Raw genomic sequence first — 26527 nt, 5'->3', positions numbered from 1 at the left:
CTCTTCTGGCAAGAGGCTCTGGCAGGACCCAACTGAATTTTTGGTACTGGAGTAAGTGTGCGAGTTGTTGTAAAGCCATGGTGTCGGGCTGTGAGTGTCGCGTTGAATGTACAGCAGCAAAAAGTGCTGCTGTTCGTCTCATGTGGTTCTTTGACCTACAATGGGACAAACAAAAGTAAACGTAGCTGTGAACCATCACACCTTCTGCTGCTTAGCTTGCGGTTGCTTCACTCAAACTTGTTTTTTAAGATGTTTTACTAGTTATGAAGAAAGTAATTTCTAGAGTAGCAGTACACCACTAATCAGCACTGTACTTCTGCTGGTGTTGGTTTCCACTGTGGTTGATGCCACTTAAGGAGCTTGGCCCTTATCAGCATTTGGGGTAAGGAGTATTGGAGCCAGGGGTTATTGGAAGAGGGTGGGAGACTTGCAAAGTAACTGCTGGAGAACAAGATTGTCTCACTTACTCCATGTACTGCCAAAGGATGAAATCCTAGCTCCGTTGAAGCTGGTGGGAGTTTTGCCACCGTCTCAGCTGGGGCCAGGATTTCAACATGGTATTTGTAAATGCCTGAAATTCAGAGATTCTCCTGCCCAGGAGAATGTGTAAACTGTGTGAGGACACAAGGAATAAGTGAATAATAATAATAATAATAAGGAATACCACTGGTAAAAGTTGCATTGATCTAGCGGCATTCATCTAGAGTTTAATTGTTATATTTAAAAAATGAGACCATATGGAAAATATCCTTCAGCAAGCTGAGGGTGGGACCGGTTGAAGTAGCAGTGTGTTAATAATGAAACTGGAGCAGAGCATCTTGACCTCTCCACATAAGCATTTTACTTCTAATATGAGTGCTCAAATTGGCTATGGTTTGTCCCAAATAATTTTGTTCTTTGTAAAGCACTGCATCATCTGTGTTGTCAGAGGTATGCTATTTGGATGCGTGTAATCCTTCTCGGGCTCTGTGCATGGCTGCCAGCATTGTCCTCACTGGAGAATGGATGGGGTGAAGAGCCTAGGAGAGGAAAAAATGAGACTTGCCCAGATCTACTGGCCAAGATGTCAATGTCAACCCAAACAACACTTTTCTGAAGCCTTGAACAGGTTTGGGGAATTGCCTTCACTTTACTCTTTCACTGGCACACCGGTGAGTATCAGTTTCCAACCCAAACGGAAAGCTCCCTCAATGTATGAGAGTTCATCTTGCCGTGGTGGTGATCATATGAACTCTGGCATTTCTGAAGGTCCGTGTTTCCAGAAGTTCAACAGAAGTGACCCTGAGAATCAGCTCGTCTCGGGACATGCGTGAGCTGCCGTTGGTGATGCGTAACATAAGCCTGGGGTGCTCGTTGTTCTGCTGCAGCCCCCTTGCGCGGTGGGGAACAGGGCTCAGCCACAGCCAGTGGCCATGCGGGACTGGGCACAGTGTTGCTGTCTCCTGCTGGTGCAGAGAGCTGTGGGTGTCTGGGGCCAGTGACGATCGGACCATTTTGGAGACGAGTCTTATATTAAGAAAGCAGCCAAAAAATACCTTTCCCTGGAGATCTTTCTGGCACTTTGTGCAACAGACTTCTCCGTTGACATTGAGTGCTGATGCTGCGGAGGCTGATGCCTGATAGAAAACGCCGTCTGAGCAACTGTAAATCTTCTTGTATCGGAGGAGGAACAGTGCCTAACATTACAAAACCTGTATGGAAAGGATTGCTTCCTCCGTGTAGCTCTTTGCAGTTTGCTGCAGAAGCACACTGTTTTGCTGCAAACCACACACACAGAATTTCAGCCATGCTCAGCGTTTTAGCTGGGTTGTAGTGACCATGTCAAAACACGCTGCCTCTGAGCCCCCACCCAGCCATAGGCTCACAGGGCTGTCAAGGACCAGCTGCCCACTCATCCCACCCAGCCATTGGCCATAAGCAGCGCCGTGTTATCATGTTCATGGTGTTATCGACTGGCACTGCCAGAGTAGTTACATCTTCTCCCACGCCTCTAGCTGGCTGACCCAGAATCTTTCCGATTTTTCCAATTTCTCACCTAATTTTCTTCATGGTGAGTTTACATCTATTTGTCTTACGCTAATACTCTTTCTTCGGTTTTAAATTGTTCCTTTCTTGGGTCTGCTCCCCCATGGACAGCAATTGTATATGCTCTCAGCTGTTGTTTTCCTGAGCTGGCTTTTGAATCGCTCTGTCAAGGTTTTGGGTGGGGTGGTTTGTTTTTTAGCATTTTTTTTAATGTTGCCATTCATTTACAAACCTGCCAAAGGCTGAATGTAAAACGTTTTTTCTCATCTCTATGCTGTCTCTAACACTTGTGTACCACTTGGCTGTTGGCGGTGGGAGGCTGTTTGCAGCAGGTTTATCCCTGCTCAAGCACGTCAGCCTGTGCACAGTGCTCTGTGTCACGGGGCTGGCCATGGTGGTCACACTTGCTTTCCTTCTGCGTCCCCTCTGTTGCACTTGGAAGTCTTTCTCTGGCTTTCAGAGGGATGTGAGCATTTTTGGGGGTCTTTGACGAGGGACTTCTGCTGTATTTGAGATCTTGGTAGTCTGGGTTGATGGTGGGACCCATCTTTGGGGCTCTGCAGGGCCATGCTCCCCTGCCTTGGGCCATGGTCTTGGAGGCTGCAGTGGTTGTCATCCTGCCCGCCGCCCCGCGGAGGCTGCCGGGCCCCAGGGCTGGAGTTCGTCTCCTTGGGAAATCTTATCGCTGCTGACATCTCACGTGGTTACGTGCATGGCCTAAGAATAACGAGCAGTCATCGGCTGGGATATGGGATAATTGATTTGAAAATATTTACAAAAGCCAAATCCTCGGATCTTCTGATTACAGATGTTCCCTCTCCTGGTTGGATTAGCAGTCCTGCAGCCTGTCTTGAGCGTTGTTGCTCTCCTTGGTTTGCCAAGGAATCTTGTTTTCTCCAACATCCCTGCTGCTGTGTTTCAGAAGAGCTGAGGAAATAATATTTCTTGCATTTTCTACGTCTGATTCTGCATTTTAAATAACAGGACTGCTCACAGTGGAAACTCCTTTCTTATGAACAGAACCAAGCAAACTGGGAGAAAAAAATCAGCAAGTCTTGATAGCCAGTTGTCCAGCAGAGTTCAAGGAGACTCGAGGAGCTTTGTAGCACCCTTGTTTGCAGAATGGCTCACTCTGCAGTTCTCCTTTGGCACTGTTTGTGACTTCATATATTGTGATTTAAACCATGCGAGCATTTCAGACAGACTACTGTTGGAAACATGACCAGCTACACAATTTTACTTAATGTTTTGCTTTCTGCTTTTTGGCAAATGTTTTCAGTTCTTCCCTAAAGCACTTTGGTAGGTTTTTGTTTATTGATTTCTATTAAAAGTTCCTATAAATTCCAAGTTCAGAAACACAAATTGCGAGGTGGCTGTCTTTTTTCCTGCAGACCTGCTGCTTTTCTGTTCACATCCTGATGGTGGTGGGCAGAAGCCAGAGTTGGAGAGTTTTCCTAGTGAGGTTTGCTCTTCATGGCAAGGAGCTTATTTTTATGCTAGCAAGGAAAGCTCTGAACATGGGATATTAAAAAAAAAAAATATGTACTAGTTGAACCAAGAAAGGGTCTGAGCCCAGTTTGGGTCATTTCTTTGAGAAACCTTTAGCTTTCACAGAATAACTTGTTACTGATGCCTTCCGAGGCATCCTATTTCCTCTTAGTTTGCCAAATTATTTTTATTCAGTGTAAATAAGGACCTGCCACCATTATGTGAATTCCAGGAGTTACCAACCTGCCATTGTGTAAGTGTCTCCCGTACACGTTTCTTCAACTGTGAGTAGAAGCAGCTCTATTGCTGCAACTTGTTAGTAACAGTTACGCGGAAGTGTGAAACTGGAGAGGTCAGGCTGACCATAGATAGCGTTTCATTAGATTATAACCGCTCATTCCAAAGCTTCGGGGAAGAGGAGTGCAAACGAGAGTGCTTGCAGTCCAAACCTGGGCCTGGGTTGTCATTTCCAGCTGCTCCCTACTTCACTCTAATGGCCAAAGCAAACCGCTCTTCTCCAGGTGCCCTTTGGAGATGCTGCACTGCTCTGCCAGCCTGTGATGACTGACTCGGATCACCCGGGATAAAATGCTCAGCTGGGGGTTTCTCATTTCCAGTTATTTGAGGGACAAAGAGGCTGTTTGGCCAGGTAACAGCAGTGCAGAGGCAGGGGCCACGTCCAGCTCCCGTGGGATAGCGGGCAGGCACGGAATCGTTCCCATCTGTGGCGGTGCTCGGGGTGCCGGTTCCTGCTGTAGGAGGTGTTGGATGAGGGTCCCTCCGGTCCCCGTGGGCGGTGGGTGCTATGCGGCCCTCCGCCGTGGGCAGTGGCTGTCGGTGTCCTTCCTGCGCGCAGCCGGCTGGGTGCACCAGCAGTACGGGCAGCGCTGCCTGAAACCTTCAACTGTGACAGCTCACCCACTGCCAGGGAGCAGGGGCGAAGGGGTTAATCCTTGAGTGATGGCGGGCGCCCATCAGGTTTTTAACAGTTTAGCTCCTTCTTTGTAGACTTTACTCTAGCCCAAGAAAACGGGAACTCTTCTGTTCCCAATTGCCTGTGCTTTGGGCTTGTCTCACTCCAGTTGTTTCTAAAAGCCATTTCTTCGCGAAGCACGTCAGTCAAGTGCCTGGAGATGACTCCCCTCCCTCCAATTACAGAAACACAGTTAATCATCTCTTCCCGTGAGCGTCCTCTGCTTTCTAGCTCTGTCTTCCAGAGTTTAAGGTTTTCGGGTCAGGTGCTGAAGAGATATTTGTCTAACATGGAAAACATAATTGGCACTCAGTTGAAGGTTATATAATTAAAGGCCTGTTAATCCCCCCCATGATGGACAGGACTGATGCATCAGTCGTCATGCTGATGCTGCTGGCCAGAAAATTGCTTGCAAACAGTGCTGGTAAAGACAGGGTGGTTTTCAGTCTGGATTCTCAGCTGGTGCCCATCAAGGTGGCACCCTGGATGTTAGTAGATGCCTGTTGGGTTTGGGTTTGCTGGGGATCCTCTCTCTCCATCTCCAGTGTGTGAGCAGGCTGGGTTAGAGGGAGAAGGGGAGGATGGAGGGTGTTGGGATCAAACAGCAAATGGTGGCTGCTCTGTTGGTGGGGCTGGTCTCCAGCTCTACTGCGCAGGCGGGAGAAAATGGATATCCTCCGAGTGCTCCTGTCCGTTCCCTAGGCAGCAGGCATGAAGGGTGGAAAAAGGCTTTTCTGCCTGCCTGTATATTTTTTCATGATTATGTGAAAAGGCTACTTAAGAGCAAGTTCATTTTAATTGAAAGGAGGGTGCCTCTTCAATGCAGCAGCAAAGTAACTATGGAAGCAGGGGAGCGACAATGCAGGCGCTGTTGGGGGCTGTGGTTGTGAGTGGCTGACTCATGGAGACCTCCAGAGCACTGAAGAATGTCGTTTTCTCTGTTATTGCTTCTGTCTTTGCATTAATGATGCCAGCAGCCCTTAATTTTGTTTTCTACCGTGCGCCTTTTCCATTTAACATGCAGCAACAGCTCCTGGGTTCAGTGGCCATCGCCATTTGTTTGTATGACTGCTTGAAGCTGAGTGGCTTTAGAGTCACGGCTAGCAGGCTCTCCATGCCTGGAGAGACTGCCCTTTGCCTCTGCGCACTTAAATGGTACTGCCCTGGCCAAACTTCTGCAAGAAAATGTGAAAGTGTCAAAGCAGTGCGTTACGGGAGTGGGGGAAACAAAGAAATTCTGTTGACGAAAGTCAAAATGTGCCTTTCTGATGCCTGGATGCCCAAGAGCGTCCTCACCCTCCGATGGGACTGATGTGCCACCGTTGAGTCCTCCTTTGTACCAGGACTCTGGGGTGAGCCAGCGCATGTGGGACGATGCAGGAGAGGGAGCTGGGTCCTGCCTGTCTGGCTGGGGCCGGCGCTGGGCTCATGAGCGCGCGGCGAGCGTGCAGGAGGCGGTGACCCTCACTGAGCTCGCGGTGGAGGCTGCTGGCAGCGGGTCCGATGGGCACAAACTGCAAATTCCCGTTACTCGGAGCAGGGGGTGGTGAAAGCTACGGGAGCCTTGGCGAGTCTCTGCATTTGTTGCTGCTGTCTGAACTGCCTTGAATGACCCCTGTAAGAGTCAAGGAGAAATCTTTGTGCCAGATACAAAGATCAAATGAGCAGCAGTAGCTCAGATCTGGAAAAAAATAGGAAGAGGTAGGAAACTGAAAACATTGGAGAAGCGTTATTGATATTCCTTGTATTTCTGTGCATTGTCAGGGTTGTTAAGAGCTGTTCTGGAGACCACCTCGGGTTGTAATCCACTATGAAAAGAGAACTAGAGATCAAATCTGTTGTGTGTTTTTTTTTTTTTTTTTTTTGTTAAATCTATATCAAACTTGCTCAGGAAAGCAGAGAGCTGTAAAGCAAGTCCTGTGTTGGCACCAGCAGGAGTGGGAATGTAAAATCCATATGGGATGTAATGAAATTTCCACTGACCTTGTGTGGGAGGGAAACGCTTGTCGGCAGGGGAATGTGAAGATTTTAAAAATGTTTTGTTATGAAACTGGTACCTTTGTATCCTGTAGGAACGTAGCAGTGGGTTTTTAGGGGGCTTAATTCAAAGGCGGTTACTCTTTGCCGCCCTCGGCTCCAGTGAATGCCATCGTTAACTGCAGAAGTTGTGTAACGGGGACACAACTTCAAAGGGGGTGCGTATGAAGCTGTGCTGTAACGTAGCAGGCATGCCGTACCCTGGGAAGCCGTTCTGATGAGCTCAGTGGATGACAGCACCAGCCTGCCATCTCGCATCCTGGCTCTGCTCGGGTGGAAGGCAAGGGAGCTGTCGGAAGCCATGACTGCGTAGGTGGTCGTCTCCTGTTGATCCCATAAGGCATCGCAGCTCTTGCACAACACAGCTCCTGGAGAGCAGTCTTCCTGATGAAATCAAAGCTGCAGTGCTGCATACACATGATCTTTCTGTAAAGCCTAGACTATTTTTCAGCAAATGCTGGAGTCCCAGCTACCAAGGACTGGAATAGCTTTCAGGTGTGATGACCGAGTACTGCTTTCTGGAAGTTCATTCAGCTTCTCCAGGCATTCCCCTGCGTTTCTGTAGCAAACCCAGGGTAAATACTGCTGTGTGGCTTTCTTCCTCTCTCCCCAGAGAAAGTGCCATTGCAAGGGGAGCAAATCTATTTTCTGCGTGTGAGTGCAAATGTGAAGAAGAGGGGATGGAGAAGCAGTGTTGTTTGTGAGGTGTGCAGCTCTGTGTTTTGGCATGGTGCTGGGTACCACAGGGGTAGGATACTGCTTATTTTGATGCAAGACCAAGACACTCTGATGCCAGTCATTTTGAGACCTCATTTGCAATGAGAACTGAATTTCTTTTTCTCCATTCTTTTAGCAGCCTTTTTTTTTTTTTTTTTTCCCCTTCAAAAGGGTATTTCTAGCATTGCTTATATAGTGGAATTGTCTTTCATTTCAGGGTGTTCTGCAGCTCAGCTGTGAATGAGGTCTGATGTTTGTGTGCAGCAGATGCCCCGAGTCACAGGGGAGCCCTGACCGTGCAGCACTGCCTGGGTGGAGGCAGCAGATGAACTGAGCATCCCTGCTGCACATCACCCTTCCTCCTCTGCCTGGGGCCTCGGCCCTTCTGGCTCCTGTGTCCAGTGTCCTCGTGTCTGCAGATGGGATGAATGTAGGTCAGAAACGAGTTAAGAGTGCTTTGGCTACTGCAGGGATGGTTACATGGTTATCCAGACAGACTTCAGGAGCGGAAAGTAGCTTTGCTAGTGGGCAAGTGCAGTGTGTTGAGTCCCTCAGCAAGACTCTGTATGAGCCTCAGATGCATTTTTATGAACAATTGTGCTATCCTCTCATAAAGTATCAAGAACATAAAGGAAGTGCTGTAAAAGCGGTGCCCACGGAGGATCCCACATAAGGTGACTGATTAACTTTGGAGCTTTCAGCATTTGTTATTTCCAAGGAACTTTTGGGTTTTAGGTGACCTTCACATAGCCTGCAGCCTCCAGTCCCATTACTGCCATCGTTAAATTACGCAGTAATGAGATTGCTGCAGGTGTCCTTGTTCCTGCAGCTCTCCAAGTTCACTTGTCAGGCTGTGAGTGGCTCAATCTTGCACAATAGTTGTTCTACGAAGAAATGTTGACAAATATCAGATTCTTACAATGGCAATTTTAACCTCCTCCACGTGGGATCCTCACAAATTTAAAGAGCTTGAAAATGTCCATAAATCTTTTGTGATTTCAGTCAGTGCTTTGCATGATCATTACTTAATAATTTATCAATTCAGCATTCAGTATGGAGTAATGATTGTCTGGATAGGACCATGCTGTAGCTGTGAAGTTGTGGGACAGCCTGATGCTGGCAGGGGACTGGTAGGGCTAGTCTGTCCTATGTGTGTGTGTGTATATATATATTTTTATATATACATATATATATGCATACTCAAGATTATTTCATGCATTGGAATGACACCGCTGTATTGTCTTGGTTCAGGTCATTGAGCTTCCCAATTACAATGCAGCGATTTCACGTGCATGTGCTCAGGCAGTACAGGTATTTTTAGTTTGCTGTGGCTCTTGTGGGTAAGTTACCGTTTGTCATCTAGCCATGCTGAATTTGCAGAAGGAACCAAGGATGAGGTCTAGCCCTCTTGCCAAAGAGCTTTACCAATTTTAGGAGTTCCTTCTTAGTACAGGCTGAGTCCTCCTATCACGTACACAGTGACAGTTCAGTGTGCTGCAGCCGTGCACCAGAAGTTTAAGAAAGTACAGCTCCAGGTGTTGTAGAAAATCCAGGCAGAAAGTCACCCAAGAGTTTGCATTTGCAGTCCCCCCCTGGTAATCCTTGTAGGTGGCTGAGCACTTCCTTGCAGTGCAGGAGAGCTCAGCACCTCTCGCAGAAGGTGCCCGTGGTCCGGTGGGGCTGGCAGCGCCCAGGGTTCCCGCTGCGATCGCCGGCAGCTGGAGGAGTCCCCTGGGAGCTGCTTCCTCCTCTGCCTGCCAGGCTGGCGCGGGCTTGCCAGGAGCGTGCCAGAGCCTGCCGTCCTGCAGCACAGCAAAATCCGTGAGCTGCATGGCGAAGCATTTGAACTGAACAAGCACCCACAAATACCCGTCGTCTGTCTTCCTCCTGTCGTGTCCATGGGCCTCTTGGCTGACAACGGAGCCTGAGATGTGCTGGGGAAAGGAAGCTTGGGGCTGCCCATTTCAGTGAGCCCTGATGCACAACTTCTCCAATAACCACAAGTGGTATTTCTCCTGTGTGTGTGTGCATGTACGTGGTGGTGTGCACGTACTTCATCTTGTTTGGTGATGCACTGAGTTTGGGAGCTAACTGTTAATGCGTTGTAAGCTCATAAGGTGATGGAGGGGAAAGCTGTGACCTGTGGCCTGGACACTGTCTGAGCTGGGATGTGATGCTAGTTGAAATGGTAAGCTTTGGTGCCACCAAAATCATGTTCTTTCCCCTCTCGCTCTCGTGTCCTCTGTTGCCCCCCTACCCTCGCCTCCCAAAGAAGGCCAGAAGTTTGGGTGTTTGTAAATCAGTCAAACTTGATGTTTTAAGAGCTGCCTGTCGGCTTAGATCGGGTGTGGGTCTGGTCCGTCACCAGGCAGTGAGGTGTGGTGCGAGTGTCTGGGTGCTGTAGCGCTAGGCTGTGGGTGCTGCGTGCACGCTCGGGGAGCAGCTGGCTGGCCTGAGGCTTTGTTGGTTGAGCGCAGGATTCGCCCTCTGGGTTGCACAGTTCTGCAAGACCATGCAAGGAGGCTGTAGGGTACTTGGGCAAAGAACAGGTGGAGATGGGGCTTCACCCTGTATTTGGTGGGTTGCAGAGCTTGACGGGATCTAGGCACTGATTTGGAAAGGATACGTTAGTACAGAAGGGAGGGAGTTGAATCGGTGGTGGCGCTGTTACTACTAGCGTTAGGCCAGCAGTGAATGGGCACATCTGTGGGACAGAGGGAGGGGACAAGGTGGGGGATGGAGGCTCTCTGAAGTGTCTTTGTGTGCTGCCCTGTACCGCGCTGGCCCTGTCGAGCCCCGGGGGGTGCGCACACGGCGAAGGGGGCAGGCGTGATGCTGTGCTCCCGCTGCTGAGCTTCTCCACTGCCTTTTTTGCTAGGTGTGCTTTGCAAATGTATCCTGTTGGGGTCCATCAGCTACAGGTGACCAAAGTGAGAAAATATGCTTAATCACAAACCTTAGGAAAAGGTAACAATATTTATCCAAGGTTTATTATGGATTATTTATAAAAATGTTCATGGCATTAAAAAGGCTATTTCTGTGGATGTACTAAAGTGGCACAAGTGCCTTGTCTGCTCAACAGAGTGCATTTCTGTGCACCATTTTTTTTTGGGGGGGGATAAAGCGAAGTTTCTTAAGGTAAGCACATGCAGTAATACACTGTTGCTGGAGGGACCCGCTCACAGGTGAGGTGTCTGCCTAGCTGCTTTCTGCAGATGGGGTGTGCAGTGGTGGGGAGGGCCTGGGGGGGATGCTCTCCCCTTGGGGTCTGGGAACAGGCAAGTCATCGCACAGACCCATTTCACCATCCGACCTCTGTAATTCTGGCTTGTCTGATGCCTCCGCTGCGCAGCTGCCCCTTGGGAAGCCTGCTCAGCCCAATTGTTCTCACTCTGAATATTTTTTTCTACCACATAGTCTCATTTTTTCCTCCCATTTCCATCTCTGCACGCCCCCTCCCCGTGGGGCTCCCCTTCCCGACGGACAGAGCCCAGCTGCAGTTCCTGCAAGAGAGAGCCACTCCCTGCGCAGGCTTCCTCACTGCGCAGTGTTCAAAGAGCTGCTAAAAATCTTCCCCGTGTTTGGGAAGCAGTTTGGAATGTGTATTTCTGTCACACCGCATGCCACAGGTGCTGCACTGCTCCTCTTGCAGAGAGGACGAAGGGTCTGACTGCAGTTCGTGAGCAGCGTTTCCTTCTCCGGTGCTTGCCTTGTCTTTCTGAGATAAGCCCCGTGTCAGGGATTTGCAGCCTCAGCTGTGTTATGTGAGAAGGGGGAGCTGGAAAAAATGCAATTGGTCTTTTACCATGGGAGAGAAGTGTCCTCAAAATGAGGCTGGTCAAGGCAAAAAATACAACTCTGACATAAAGAGAAACATTAGAACAGTCTTCCAGTAGTTTGAATATGCTGAACAGAATTCAGTGTGCCTGAGGTTATCGGTTACGGGCAGTGCTAGATAAGGGTCAGCACTGGAGAACAGGTCTGTCTGTCTGCTTGTGGGATGCTTGTTCATTGTAGGACGCAGCAGGCACCCTGGCGATGCTGCGGCAGAGATGCAGGCTGCCCAAGGCTCCCGTCCCCTCTTCTGCACAGGCAGCCCCTGGGCATCGCAGAGCCCCTCTTCGGTAAAGGTTTCGGGGGGTAGTAGTGTATCTGTCACAGTGTCTGAAAGTCCTTATGAGAAAGCAAAAAAAACCTGGAACAGATAAAGTCTGTGGTGTTTTATGAGCTGGAGTTTGGAGGGTCTGAAAGACTTTTTAAGCCTTTGAGCCAAAGACAAGTTTGATTTGCCAGTTAACCCGGCAGCGCTGGGGGGACGTGGGTGAGAGGAGTATGCATTTACAGTGCCAGCTTCCTTCAGGTCATTGTCACCCGTTATGTCAGTATTCAAATGATCATTTATCAAGAAATAGTATGTTAGTTTACATGCAAAGAATACAGGATTTCAGGTAGTACTAGATAAATTGAAGTATCATTTTCTAGTTTCAAAAAGGCAATTGAAAAGCTCTCGGGGTTGGTCTCTGTGTACTGATGCAGTTGTTTATTTTGACAAAGAACAAGGTTTTAACGTGAGACCGGTGAATGAAATCCTTCATCTCTTTCTTGGAAAAAAAATCTGTTGGCTTTAGCAAGCCTTGAATTAAACCTGACGCTTGTGAGGGAGCCTGCTCTAGCAGTGCCTATGCTATTTGCTCTGAGACAAGGGAAGACAACCCTCCTGGCCAGTGTTCGTTGCTGACGTCGTATTTTCTTCTTCTCCTCTCTTGTGTGCATGCAGAAATCCGAACTCAGCTGGTCGAGCAGTTCAAATGTCTGGAGCAGCAGTCGGAGTCGCGTCTGCAACTGCTGCAGGACCTGCAGGAGTTCTTCCGCAGGAAGGCTGAGATCGAGCTGGAGTACTCCAGGAGCCTGGAGAAACTGGCTGAACGATTCTCCTCCAAGATACGCAGCTCCAGAGAGCACCAGTTCAAGTAAGCAGGTGTTTCCAGGGGCAAAATGGTGCAAAATGATGGGCCAGAGACTGCCTCGAACACTAAATGTTTGTTTGTAGCTGCACAGTCCGAAAGCAGAGTGAACTAAATAGCATCAGTGGTGACCTTGTCTGTCTTATCCCTGTGCAGGGTTCATAAAAAGAACTAGAAATATTTCTTCCAAGACTTTCACCACAGCGTTACTGACCTGTGCTGCCCAAATTAGACTTACTATGCACTTCTTTGAGCAGTACAATAAAAATATGAATCGGGGAAGGAGTCAAGCCCCTTTATTTTTTTTTTAAGAGACTTGAATTCAGCCACTGATTTGATTGTGCAAATAATAGTAGCCCATTTTATAAACCCTGGTTTCTGTATGTAGTCCAATCCTTAGATGTCAAAGTGCTTCACATTGCACACAGATCTGCTTACAGGCTCAGACTTGGAAGCAGTTTCTGGAATCTAATTTATTGCAGTTTTTTAAAATGAAGTATGTATGTTTTCTGTGTACAAACCCGTACAGTGTTGAAGCTAGGCAAATCCATAGTGGAAATATTTTGAAACAAAGCTTTGAAATAGGAAGTATGAACTGGATGCTGGAATTGTGTGAAACTGAAACTGATGATGAAAATTGTAAAATCCGTGAATATGTGCAGTTTTCAAAAGCAGCCTCTTTTCAGTTTAACCACACTCTCAAGCTTGGCTAAAACAAAAAAGATCCGAAAAATAAAAAAAGAAACAAACTTGAGGCAGAATTTGAGTCTGGAGGTGACTGTTCTGTGGTGAGGATACGTAGCTTGTGCCATTACACTGGCTGGTTGGCGGCCATGACTTCACGGCTCCCATGAACGCCACTGTCCCGTCGCTGTTGGAGGAGCTGGTCCCTGCTCTCCGGGTGCACTTGAAGTGTGCCTGGTCGGGGCTGTCAGGCTGGGCTCCACGGGACGATGTTCAGTGTTGGTAGCTGTCGGGTTTTCCTCCGTGCTGCTCGTTGTGTTCCTTGCCACGACTGGCTCTCCCCGGTGGTTTCTCAGGGCGCGGGGTCTCACTGGGCAGTGTGAGCGGTGCCGCTGAGCTGTGGCTGGCAGGGTCTGTGTCCCGGGGATCACGCAGCAGCGCCTGCAGCATGGAGGCAGATACTCATTCTGGCTGCTTCCCATGCAGCACATCAGCTGAAGTTCCCCACCATTGCCTCCCCTGGCCATAGCATTTGTCTCTGTCTCTTCTTCTGACAGCAGTGTCCATGAAATAGTCTCTCAACTGGGATTATGCCCTTTGCTCAAGATGAAACTAGTGTCATTCAATGGCCAAAGACTGCAGCCACTGTTTAGCTCCTTACCCAGAAAACTGAGGGTTTTGCCTGTCTGATGCACTTAGCCTTGCTAGCCCCTGGCTCTTTTCAGTCTTTTTCTAACCCCTTGTGATTTTTTTTCCTGTTTCAGCTGCAAGAGCAGCGATTTCTGCTGTTACATTACTAAATCCTATTTATTCCATATTACTAAATCCCATTTAATCTGTTTACTCGGTCTCTCTAGTGAGCAAGGCTTTACCGTTGTCTTATGCGAAAGTCTGCTGAAAATGAATTGCCATTCAAATGCTATCTGTTCTTTTTGCATCTGACTGTTGCTTGGCAGTTGTGTGGTGCTGGGCTGGCACTGCTGTATCATGCGTCGAGGATAACTGTCCTGGGGAAGGAATTGGCCAGTATGGGCTTGGGAACGTCCTCTTGTTCAGAGATGGAGCCCACGAAGGCTCGTCGTGTGTGTGCGCACATGCCTCTCCCATCAGCTGAGAGCAGTATTATGGCACTGCCACTGCTTATTGTGCTTACAATTTTGGAAGGATGCTGTTGTGCAGTATCTGCAGGTGACAATGATTCTCCACCTTTCTAAAACAGCTGGGCACAAGTGCCTGGTGGTTTGTGATGGTATTGATAGCGTTAATAGGGTCAGCTTGATTTCAGTGCACACGTCTGCCGAGTCCTCACTGTCTGTCTCTGTGTTGAGAGAGACTCCCTTAATATATTTTTCTTCCAGATTGCTTTGTACCTGCCCTTTATTAGGTTCATCTGCGCTGCTTCCCCAGCTTGCTCATGAATGTCATTATTCTGATGAGGCTTTTGACACTCTTAAGAAATATGGTATCTTCAGCTCTTCCTTTGTCCCTGTGTACCCATGTGCAGCAGGCTGTGGCCTGGCCCTTAATAGTGGTAATTGCCGTGGTGCTGCTGCTGGATGGTTCACGGTGATTCCAGGTTGACAGACTCATTCATGCTTTTATATGTGGTTGTTTTGTCTGTATGTGCACGCAGAGATTTTCTGGAGTCACCGTGCCTTCCTCTCCACGGGTTCAGTGGTGAGGTGGTCTGCACCAGCCCTGGTACCATGGACGAGAACATCTTGCATGAGGAGGAGTACGTCTGTGAAGGCTTCGGCTGCACAGCGTAGCTGTAGTGAGCGTGGGCTAGCTTTCTGGTTGCAGGACTTCTTGAGAAGGACAGTCTTGCTTGAGCACAGGGGGGTCTGCAGCCCGTCTCCATCATGGCTGCGTTGCCAGCACCATTGGTGCGTGCAGGCTGCGAAGCCTGGGTGTGCAGCAGACCTGGATCCCGTGAGGGTAAAGCAGCAGGCACTCCCTGGGCAGCTTGCAGGTGTCTCCCCGCTGGGAGGGGAGAAGCCTCTGGAGCTTGAGTGGGTCCATCGGGCACGGCTGTCGGCACGTGGGGAGACCTGCCCAGGCAGGATGGTGGCAGAGGAGGTCTCCGCTGAAAGGGCCCATTTCTCTGGGACCAGCACGTCTTGTAGGAAAGCGTTGGTTTGACCAGAGAAAACAGTGTAGGTGAAACGTTTGGAACAAATCACTTGGCTGCTTCGTTTAGAGGATCTACGTCAAAGTGTCTCAGTTGGACAATGTGAAATGTTTTGTTTCAGTTGTATAATTTCTGGAATTTTTGATTCACTTTTGATTAATTTGCCTTCAGTACTAAAAGCAGTACTTGGAAAGCAGTGCAGGTTTCTCTCAGTGTTGAGATGGAACATGTCAAAATTAGTTAAGCTCTACTCAAGTGTGAAATGTTTGCTGAAATTTCCCTCAAAAGAGAGTTTTTCTGCCCCCCCCCCCCCCCCCCGGCTTCCAGGTGAGTCAGGGTCTCGGGATGCCCCTCGGCAGGGTCTCGCCCAGCAGCAACGGGTGGGGACGAGCTTGCTCTGAGGATGCTGCGTGGCTCCTGGGGACTCTTCAGGTCACCCGCCCCGATGCCTGCTGCTGCTTATGGCAATCTCTTTGTTGTCTGCAGTGCAAGTTGGATTAAGACCGTCGTAAATATTCAGCATACATGAATGTATTCATGTTGTGCACAGACACTTCGTGTTAACGTTGGATGCAAAACATTTTCTCCAGCACTGTTTAGTGGACTAAATGCAGTGCAACAGATTGTGTGGCAAATGATCTCTTTCTGAAATGGAAGTGACAGTGGTATTAATAGCACAAAGTGGAAAAAAGAAGCAAAACTATCTATCTCCCTTGCAAAGTGTTGAAGGGATTGCCAGGGATGTCTCTTCTCTTGTACCATCTTCCAGAGCACCCATTTTGGGAAGGGTCTGGTTGGGGGTCTGATTTGGTACGTGTGCTCATGTGCCTCTGATGTCTCTGCGGGGAAGCACTTGAACAGCTAAAAGAAACTCTGAAGGATGTTCCTGGAAACAGGAGCTGGGCCATAGATGGGTTCCCAGCCCGGCTGGGGCAGGGGACCAGCTCTTGCCTTGTCTCCATCTGACTTGCATGTTTTCGGGTCCTTCAGAGCTCTTGCCCGGAGTATCTGCACTGTGTTACTGTAATATTGCTAACTGACCTTGGGGTCAGTGCCCCAAGAAGTCAAGGTAGGACAGAAAAAACAAGCTGTGTAGGGCAGATTGTATACAAAGATCCATATATATGTACTGAGTGAAGCACAGGGCTGTGCCCAGGGTCAGCATCAGAGCATCCATCTCCCCTGCACAGAAAGCTTCTGTCCTGCCACCAGCAGCTGTGGGAGGCTGGTAAATAAGGATGAAGCTGTGGGAGAGAGCAGCTTGGGGCAAAGAATGGGAATTCCTTGGCTTGATTTAAATCCTCATGTATAATATTTAGACTGGGAGCTTCTGTGTTGGCAGAGATACTTAAGCACCTTTCCTGCACCAAAGAGGAGGTGCCGCTGTGGTCAGCCGGTGGGCAGGCAGCCGTGTGTCTGAGCACGGGGTGTCTGCCGGGCACTGCCATCCCAGTCGGGGCAGCAGCTCTGGGCCAGTACCCGGACCTGCACGGATGACTCCGTGGTGTCTGCCGAAAGGACGTGGCTCTGAGCTGGTGGAGAGTCCGTGGCGCGCCGGTCGCCTCCATCGCAGAGCTGTGCCGCTGCCCCAGGCGACTGTGGCCCTGGGGAGGGGGAGGCGAGGGGTGGCAGCAGCAGGAGATGCTGCGGCCGGGTGTCCTTCCCGCAGGACAGTGGGGATGGTGCTGTCGGGAGCAGTCCGGCAGGAGGAGGCCGTCGTGCTCGCAGCCGTGTGCCGGAGAGGCGGACTGGCTCTTTGACTGCTGCGCTGAGGGGCCGTCAGGTGCTTGGCTGGATGCTGCAGCGGTTTCTGGGGAGGGGAGGCAGCCAAGAGGAGCTCACACACTTTTCTCTGGGTGTGCGACGGATTCTAGTGGATATATGTGGTGGAGGAAGGCAACATTAATATGCTGACAACATTCATTTGAAAATTGCGTGCCTTTTTGATTTGTTCACTTGACCTTTCCGATTTTTTTTTTTTTTTTTTTTTTTTTTACAATTCCCTAGGAAAGATCAGCACCTACTTTCCCCTGTGAACTGCTGGTACCTGGTTCTGACGCAGACCCGGCGAGAGAGCAGAGATCACGCCACCCTGAATGACATCTTCATGAACAATGTCATCGTCCGGCTGTCGCAGATTAGTGAGGATGTCATCAGGCTCTTTAAAAAGGTAAAGCAGCAATGGGGAGTTCTGTTCAGTGAGGATCCATCCTTGTATTTTAGCCTGAAAAAGAAGCTTATTGTAGACTTCTACGCAACTGTGGCCCCCCCAAAGTCTAAAGAGGTACAAAAAAGCTGACATTTTTAAAAAGCAGAGAAAGGTAATAAGACTTTCTAAGAAGTACACATCACATCTTAATGAGGAAACTAGAGAGGAGTTTGGACTCTGGATGGTGAAAATGTAAAACCATAGTAAGGCAGGCCAAATAAAATTCTCAGAGGCAACTTGCTAAAGACATTAACAAAAACTTATCCAAATTCACAAGGAAGAAACCTGCCACAGGGTGTGGAGGGGGATAGGTGGGTGAGGTGCAAAAAGGCTACGAGGTGACAGCCAAAGGCCAACTGGCTTCTTTAGCTTGGTACTCGTTATGGAAAAGCTTAGACTAGAGATTTTCTTGGGGGGGGGTGGGGTGGTGGTGTTACCAGCCTGAGAAACCTTATCCAACTGAATTGTCATTAGATGTTGCAGAGCAAATCTGTACAAGGGACTATCACTTATAAGTCTTTCCAGATAATATTTATCCAAGAATTTTAAAGAAACTGGGATATAAAACTGTCGAGTGACTAGCAGTGAGGTGTGACCTGATGCTTAAACTGGCGTTGGTGCCAGAGAAATGAAAGGTAGAAAACACGATGACTTTTTTTTTTTAAAGACTCCTGGAGGGCTTCAGAGAGCAGATCATCAATCCGACTTTAAAAACAGACTTCCTGGGTGAAACTTTGCTAAAGAGCAGAATGACAGGCAGGTAGGCAGATACAAGAGAGGCGTCAGTGCGGCTTTCTTAAGAGAAGAGTCATGCCTCATAAATCTAGTGGAGGTATTTCCAGGAGCCAGTGATCATGTGAATAAGTTGTCACAGTACCTTCAGTGTCTTAAAGGCTTTGGAAAAGGTCCCTCACTGAAGTTCTTAAAGAAAAGAAGCTGTTAAAGAATAAGGAGTGGTTGTTTTCTGGATTAATGACTGGTTGAAAGACAGGGAACAAAGGGAAGGAGAATTTCAGTGGAGTTCCTAATAAATTATTTGGAGAAAAGGATGAATAGTAAAATGACAAAGTCTGCTGATGATACAGAATTATTAATGATAACCAAATTAAAAATGAGCATCAAAGACTTGCAGGAATCTTGCAGTCAGGTGGACCAGGACTCTTCAGTTGAAAATGAGGGGGGAGTGCGTAATGTGGTAAGAGCATGAAAAGTCACGGGCAGTTTGTAGGAAGTGAGCAGGAACGAGGACCTCGTCGTGCCTGCTAACGTAACGTGGGCGGTCAGCGGTTAGCAGGCACCAGGCAGAAAGAGAAGGTGAAAAGGAAAGACTTTTTAACATCACTAATACTATATATATTATATGACATTTGCGGTATTATGGGCAATGCTACATGTTTGTTGACTAATACCATGTTTTTGAAAGTCAGACATGTAACCGGAGTCCTCAGGCAGTTGGACAGACGTGAAGGAATGTTCCCTATCAGCAGCTGCCCGGCCCCGCTGCCGGCGCAGCTTCGGGCTCGGGAATCGCAGCCCTGCAGCTTGTCACATCATGAATGTGCTCAGTGGCATCACTGGCCCTCTTCCTCCACCTCACTTCTGGGCATTTGCTAATGGCTGCGCTCAGGGACACTGTGCCGGGCTAGGTGAACCTTTCACCTGCTTTTATGGCTCTTGTGTTTTTCTTAATTTTTATCGCTTGTTCTCCAGCTACCCCTGTTGAAAACTGCAGTTGGCGAGCAGCGTGAGCCTGTTGGGATGCTTGCCTCTCCAAACAGGAGAAGGGCTCTCAAATCGGTGGTTATCTTTAGCCCAGCTGGAGAGTAAATTTAATGTGGTATTTTCATGGCCAGTTTCCTCTAGTTTATAGATCTGACCTAGAAATTAAACTGCAAGGTCAGGTTTGGCTTTGCTGATCTGATACAGGACATCATCCCTTTTCCTGTCCTTCTGGCCTCCAGAAATTGGACAGATTTGGGATATTTCGGTTAGTTCAGTTCTAAGTCAGTCTCAAAAATCTCCCTCCCATTTGCATTTTACTTTGAACCCAGTTTTGAGATGTATATTAAGACTATCCTAGGTCTGTGAATGGTATATCTCATTTTGAACCACAGGACAAATCCAGTCAACATTCAAACAAGGGCATAAATGGAGTGTTTGAAGTGTTTTTCTTGTAGTAAGTCAATCCTCAGCCAGGACAAGACGATAAGTATTTCATCCATTCAGCAGAATTATTTCTTTGTGTTTGCTTTTTCCTCTGTCTCTCCCTCCCTCCTTTTTTTTTGAATTTAAATTTTAACTTACACAGCGCTTATATTCTATAGAAATTGTTGCTCCTTGTTTCTGCCTCCTCCATCTTCTGCCAGGAGAGGTGAAGTAGCACTGACTGCATCTGCAGCCTGCCAAAGCCAGCACCTGCTTTTAATCAAAAGGAGGCTTTACAATAGAGTTGTGGGGATTTGTGATTTCACTTGCATTTGTCCCTTGAGGTTTAAATTGTAGCAGGATTCATGTGTCCCTGGAAATAGCGCTCAGCTAAATCATGGAAAAGGCTTATTCTGTGTCATCGTTTGCCCTTAATGTGGATAGGGAGGCTGACACTTTTGGGGATATTCAGGTTATTTATTTTTCTTACCCTATTGCACACTGTGCCCAAAAGGGGTTCTGGGGCTGCACTTCCCGTTTTGCAGCAGTGTTTGGTGAGAAGCCTGAGGCACATGGGTGGGAATATGAGCATCCTGATAAAAGGCTTTTTAAGAGATCAGTCCAGCCTTGCAGCTGGTATGAGATTGCTCAGAGGAGGTATCTTTTGCTATTTTATCCGGTCTGGTTTTGAGTATGATGAGTAAAGTGCTTGAAGCACTCCTCCTGGGGATGCTGTACCATACAGGACCGTTGGGCAAATAAGCCGGCTCCAGAAGGGTTAAAGGCGTCTGCAGTTGTGGTTCAGCTGTTCGGTTTTGTTGTAGATTGCTCTTTGATGGTAAATTAGGGTAACATTTTTTTCCAGAGATGTCACTTTTAATTCCTCCCATCTAGAATTTATTAATTGGTTGTGACATGCTGCGGGTACACGGAGGAACTGGAAGGTTTTGTGTTTTGTGCTTTCATTATGTAAATGTAAACAATCTCAGCAAAGAAGCTGGGACCTACTGTCTGGAGTATGAGGATGCACATAATTGAGAAGCAATTGATCAGTGCGGTGGTAATCTGCCAAGAAAGATGCTGGGTACTGAGCTGCTTCTCCCCTTGGGTGTGCTTGGCAGCAGTGGGGTCGTTCATCAGTAAATTGGGGCGTTGTGTTTTGTTCATCACTGAAGTGTTTTGCCCTCCCGCTGACCGGCAGCGTACGGTCCCTGGTGTTCAGCTGTGCATCGCTCAGACACGCCTCTCACCATGGCCGGCCAGGGGGCCTTTTGGCTTACCCAAATCCAAGAGAGAGGGAAAGCAGGAGCTAGAGGGGGTTGAGTTTTTACTGTTTGAGTTGGAGACGTTTAACTGAGCCAACTCCAGGTCTGACCTCACCTCAGCTGTGGTCAGTGATGGCTGCACTGGCCTCAGCAGCAGGGCTTACAGGAGGTATAAGTTGATTATCAAAGATAGAGGAGAAGCTAGATTACATTTCTTGAATCATTGGCAAACCTGTTTTTGCAGGCTGTGCTCCAAGCTGGGGTCCCTGCTGTGGCTGTGTTTGGTGACAGGACAGCTTTGCAGGGTGTTGGTGAGCTGCAGTTGCTCCTGTGAAATGCAGCGGTACCTTGAGGCTCCTTGTTCTGCTCCCAGGGGAAGCCGTCCTCTCTCCAGAGCCGAGGAGCTCATGTCTCATGGCTGCAGGGTGAGCTGCGGGTTGGTGGCTCAGCTAAGGCTGCTGACTCTTGGGTCGGGGAATTTGCCATCTTCTGCTTGTGGATCACTTCCTTTTTGGCTTAATTAGTGGCAACTTTGTTAGCTTTGAAGGTGCAGAGGAGGTCCTGTCGGGGGAGATGCTACCCTTCTTCTCGTTGTCCGTTTCTTTTTAATATCACCGAGCATCGTGAAATGGGGAAAAGCAGACTGTGGCCCTCAGGGAGTCGAGTTGAACTGCGAGGTGCAGAAGTCCGCAGGGGACTCAGCAAGGGCTAGCTTCTCGGGACAGCGATGATAGCGTTTGGGGTTTTGATGAGGTTTGGTGGGGTGGAAAATGGGAGATTTTCTGCAGCCGGGATTTTAAACTCCTTCTCCCTGAAAATTTTAATACAGAATCAAAGAGAATTTATAAAGCCAGATGTTATGTTGGTAAACAAATGTACATCACTGAAATCAGTGGATCTGCTTTGGTTGTCCATAGGCGCTGCAGGCAATATATATCCAGTGTCTGAGCCGATTGTTTGGTTCAGCATACCCAAAAAGGAGAAACGCTGTTTTTAGGGAAATACTGTAAGTTACTTATGAAACGTTATTTACCCAAAGTATTTATATTTTTAGAGGGGAGGGGAAAAGTTGTTAGTAAGGTGGTTCTGATACGCAGAAGTAGTTTGGAATCCCAGGAGAACAGAAAACTAGAATAAGTTGAAAAAAACCACTATTGAAAATAAAAAATGAAACTCTAGGCCCTAAGTCACAGTTAGAAAAAAAACCCCTGCAAAACCAAGAAAAGGAAATGGGTAAAGCTTATAATGAAAATACAAAACAGAGATGGGGACTGAATTCCAGAAATTGGCAGATAGAGGAATTAAATACAGAAACAACAACTTTTAAATAAGTGTGTGTTTGTCTAAAATATATGCAACAGTGCCCTTAATGCACACGTACATATATGTATGTGCATATTGAGTGTATTTGTGTGCCTGTGTGTGCTACTAAGTAATTTAGTAATAACGTGGTACATAAAATCATATGTAGACAAATGCTAAGTGATGCACATAAGGAAAAGCAACTTTCCAACTTGGATGCATAAGGCTGGGCTCTGCACTAAATTTGGGATGAGACGTGGAGTTAAAGCATCAGGTTCTGAGCACGCCAGCTCAGCGCTCGCTAGCCGTCAAAAAGGAAATAATAAAAAGTTAGGAATTGCTGGGAACAGAGCAGAAAACATCATTAATCCCCTGCAAATCCATGGATCTGTGGCATGCCCACATCTCGAATCCTGTTGTTTTTCTTTCCGCTCCTTCCCTCCCAACACTGCCACTGTGCGTGGTGGCATCAAGTGACAGAGTCTCTCTGTGTTGTGACACTTGCATCAATACTTAACGAGGCACGCTCGGTTGGGGTGGGGTCAGGCAGCAGCAATGGGTTTGCGGTGCGAGGGTGAAGGACTGCAAGCCCAACACGATGGGTAACACGAGGGGTCTGGCTGGCAAGACCTGTCCCCTGGGTCGGGGCACAGAAGGCATCCTCTAGGGACGGGAGCTGACAGGGGTTGCTTTGCTCTGTCACGGTGCCATGTCCCCCAGGATTGTCATGGGTAGCACGGATTTGGGAACGGAGACTTGGAGAACTCTGAAGAGAAGAAACCTGCTTGTCTGCAGGAGAGTCTGTAGACGGTCTTGGCATCGCTTGTATTTAAGCACAGTGATAAATGTCAGTCAAGCAATCCACAGCCCTTTTGCTGGCCTTTCAGGTATTTTTGAATTGCATCCAAAGGAGTCCCAATTATAACTGTGGAAACTTGTCTCCTTCTTGAATACCTGCAGAGAAAATGTACTGAACTATGGGATTCATCTAAAGGTGGTCTCAAGGCAGGGCGCGGAGATGCTTGTAATTGATATTTGTAAAGGCGGGAACCATTTACAAAATGTGAGTCGAATCTGGATTTGGACTTTGATAGTTCTTTTGTTATGAAACGGGTGGTTGATTTGTTTTCTTTCTTCCCCTTCCTTTTCTGCCCTTGCCAGATGGGGAATACAGGAATCTGTGGCTTTGGTGATCTGAATACACGAGGGTATGATTTGGCTTGCCCTCTGAACTCATGTTGTTCAGCTGAACCCCTGCACACTGAAGCTATGTAATTTTACACAGCTATAATTCAACACCCACACCCCCCCCCCCCCATCCCTTGTATTTTATCCCAGCAGTTAAACGAACTGTGCATCTTTTTTCTGGCCATGCTTCAGAATTCAGAATTTAACATATTGCTACAATTGAGAGCTCCAACTGCATCCCATCAGTGTGGATGATGTGAAGGCAGGAATAGCAGTGTAGATTGGGTGTTTTCCTGACACCTGGCCCTGCTTCTGTGACCCTCTAGTCTGAAGCCACTATATATATATATATATATATATATATATATATATATATATATATATATATATATATGCAATTTTCATAGTGGGAGTTTGCTGGAACCTACAGACCCAAGACCAGTGTCTTTCATTAGTGATACCGCGGCTGGGAGCTGTACTGCTGATGGCTGTTAGAGTGAAGGAGGAGCCCACAAGGATATTAAATGTCTCAGCATCTTTATAAAAATCCCAGTAATGATATCATTTACTTGTTGCCCTGGCTGGTTGTAGTTGTGGTGACGAAGGGCAACTGTCCTCTAGTGGGTATGGCTTCTTGTTGCACAGAAACTACTGTTCTCCGAAGCAGGGTAATAAATTTCTGCAGAGAGATTTTCGAGTCGGGCACCATGTCATCTGGAGACCAGGAGCTGTGTATTCAAGCTGAAAGAAAAACACAGATGTTGGCCACAGAAGTGCCATGGTGTTGCTGGTTAGATAGTTGCGGGTGCCTTTGGGGTGCATGGTCAGCATGGTTAAAAATGGGCCAAGAAATCCTCGTGTCTCCTACTTTGAATCTCTTGGTAGAAGACATGAAAGATGGGGTGCATCTTCTTCACCTTCAGACTTCCGTCGTGTATCTGAGTTGGTTCTCTGAACTGCTGTGGAGAGATGGGCATGTTTGAAGTGCCCTCTGGTCTGTGCTAGTGCCTGCCCTGGGATGGGGTGAGTTTTGGCTGTCCTGGTTCTTTGCAGCACACACGGGTAGCTCAGCTGCAGGCGTGACATTGCAGATGCCAGACTGGGGCCGGTGAAGGCCATGAAAACCTTTGCTGTTTCTCTCATTTTGTTTACCTCGGCATGCTGGGTCTCTCAGTTGATGCCTAAGATGTTTTCCATCAGAAAAACATTCACAAGTGCCGGGAGTGGCAGACCAAGCCAGAGGAGGCTTTCTGAGCTGAGACTGCTTTGAAAAGCCTAGGGGCTGAATGCAGTTCAGAGCGGCTCTGGGTGGCTTCTTTTTGGTGGTGGCTCAGCCTGCAGCTCCTCCTCGCAGTCTCCACTGGTGTCACACATGGCTTGAAAGGCGGGTGGTTTGGGTGGGGGGTACAGAGCTGCAGGAGCTCAAGAGTGGAAATTGGGTTTGACTCTCCAGCTCTTCCTGGTTCTTCAGCACGGCTGCCACCAGAACTGCTCTGGAGGTGGGCTGGGGTTTGAGGGATTTCCCCTGCTCGCTGCCAGCCCTTGACACTGACATTGAGGTAGATGTGATAAGGTGAGCTTGCAAATGCAAAACGCAGGGAGCGTGTGGCCTCTGTGCTATTGTCTCCTCTTTCCCAGCAGAAGCTTTCCTGGGAAATGTAGGACCTGGAGATGGAGTGCTGATCACTTGCGTTGAGGAACGGTGTCCTGTCAGCGAGTACTGCGGAGCTGCGCAGATACCTAAGGGTATCACGGAGCTCCTGCAAAGCGGTGCTGCAGTGGGGACCTGCAGGTAGGTCGGGGAGCTCCGCAGGCGGCACGGGGGACCAGCGTCTGAGCATCCCCAGCCTGCAGCTTAGCCTGTGCAATTGAAATGAACAGCCAGCCTCCCTGCCTGCTCCGGCGGACGGGCAAGCCCTGCTAATGAGGGAAGTAGAGGAAGAAAACTCAATTGGGTAAATTTCCCTGGAGCTTCCGCTGTGAGTCACCTTCCTGGCGCAGGAGGAGATTATCAAGGCAAGTGTGTTAATGTTGCTAATAGGCAGGCAATAAATGGGGATGCTAAGATATGTCACTGCAGAGATCTGACTTGATCTGTTGTCAGAGTGAGTCTCCATCACCGTGAAATCTCACAGCGTGTCCTCCTGGCAGAGGCAAAGCCTGGGTGAGGGACGCACCGCTGGCCCCCTCGGCCAGGCAGGTGTTGTTTCCCCTTTTACCTCCTGCTGTGGCAGAAGGAAGGAAGTTTGCCGCTTCTTACATGTACGGAATACAGGAAATTGTATGTTTGAGACAGAGCATTGCAATGTCCGAAATAACCGTGCTGTGTTATTCCCCAGTGTGAGATTTAATTAAGTTCTGTGACAGTGAATTTAATTATACCCCATACTGCAGTGCCCTGGATGGATATTTAATGAAGAAGTGGTGTCTGTCTGGAAGGGAGTTCTTTTCTTTGTCTTTAAAATAAGCATTCTTTGTTGCCAGTAGTCCGTGTTGTTTCTTCCCCTTACTTTGTCTGCAAGCGGTAGGAATTTTAATAAACCTGCTAAACTGAAGCCATTGCTATCCCAGCAAGTAACTGTGTTTTTTAGCAAGAATGGAAGGCATAAAACAAGTGGCTAAATTGGAGTTTGGGTTTTGCAGATGGTGCCAGGGAATTGGAATGACCTTTTGGCGTTCTCTCATAAACACACAAGTATAATTTTTCTGTTATAAAAAAGGGAGGCAGCAAACTCGGAGGAGAGGCGATTCCTTCAGCTTCTCGCCTGCCTGCGTTTGGAAGAGGCTCCAGCATCGTGAGGTTGGACGCTGCCCTCTTGGATGCCAGGAGACTTTTGGCGATGCTGGAGACCACTTTGATCTCCAGCAACAGGATGCGGGGCGTTTGGTGTATAGTGTCTATAAGAAAATGGGTCTTTAAATGTAGTACCCACCTGTGGTCCCCCTGTGTCAGTGGGACTCATGGGAACGACACGCTGCTGACAACTGAGCCATTTTTTGTTGCTCTATTTAGGAGTCTAAAATTAGGTTTGAAAATTACAGCTTTGTGGACTTCCCCTCCACCACACGGAAAATCTAGGGCAGAGGCAAGAGCTGCAGCTGACTTTGGACCATTGCTCCTACCACAAGCCGATCCTCCTCCATTTGCTTTGGGAAAGGCTCAGTTCAGGGCCCGGGCTTTGACTCATGACAGCAGGGTCAGCTGCAGGGGTTACATGCGACGTTGAACTCCTGCAGGCTTTGGGGCCTCTGGGTGCAAGACCCCCATTTGTAGACCCTGACTTAAATAACTCATATTCTGGATGTTCCCTTTTATCTGGGAGGGATGCATGCTTTTAATAGCTCTGTTGCTTATTAGCAAGCCACAGTGAGATTTTCGAGACCAGCTAGTGACTGCCA

General features: G+C 48.2%; 1 protein-coding gene across 3 annotated transcripts in view; it reads left to right on the top strand.

Annotated features, from left to right (window-relative positions):
• The window catches only part of SRGAP3 (SLIT-ROBO Rho GTPase activating protein 3), a 134699-nt gene that overhangs the window by 52981 nt on the left and 55191 nt on the right, over window positions 1-26527 (top strand). For all 3 annotated transcript variants that reach the window (XM_076346724.1, XM_076346723.1, XM_076346725.1), the window contains exons 2-3: window positions 12018-12210; window positions 17027-17189. In XM_076346724.1, coding sequence (XP_076202839.1) covers window positions 12018-12210; window positions 17027-17189 — 356 coding nt within the window. The remainder of the gene's footprint in view (window positions 1-12017; window positions 12211-17026; window positions 17190-26527) is intronic.

Source organism: Aptenodytes patagonicus, chromosome 8 (assembly GCF_965638725.1).
Source record: "Aptenodytes patagonicus chromosome 8, bAptPat1.pri.cur, whole genome shotgun sequence".
In the NCBI taxonomy this organism is placed as follows: Eukaryota; Metazoa; Chordata; class Aves; order Sphenisciformes; family Spheniscidae; genus Aptenodytes; species Aptenodytes patagonicus.
This window is presented reverse-complemented; position numbering and strand designations above follow the sequence as displayed.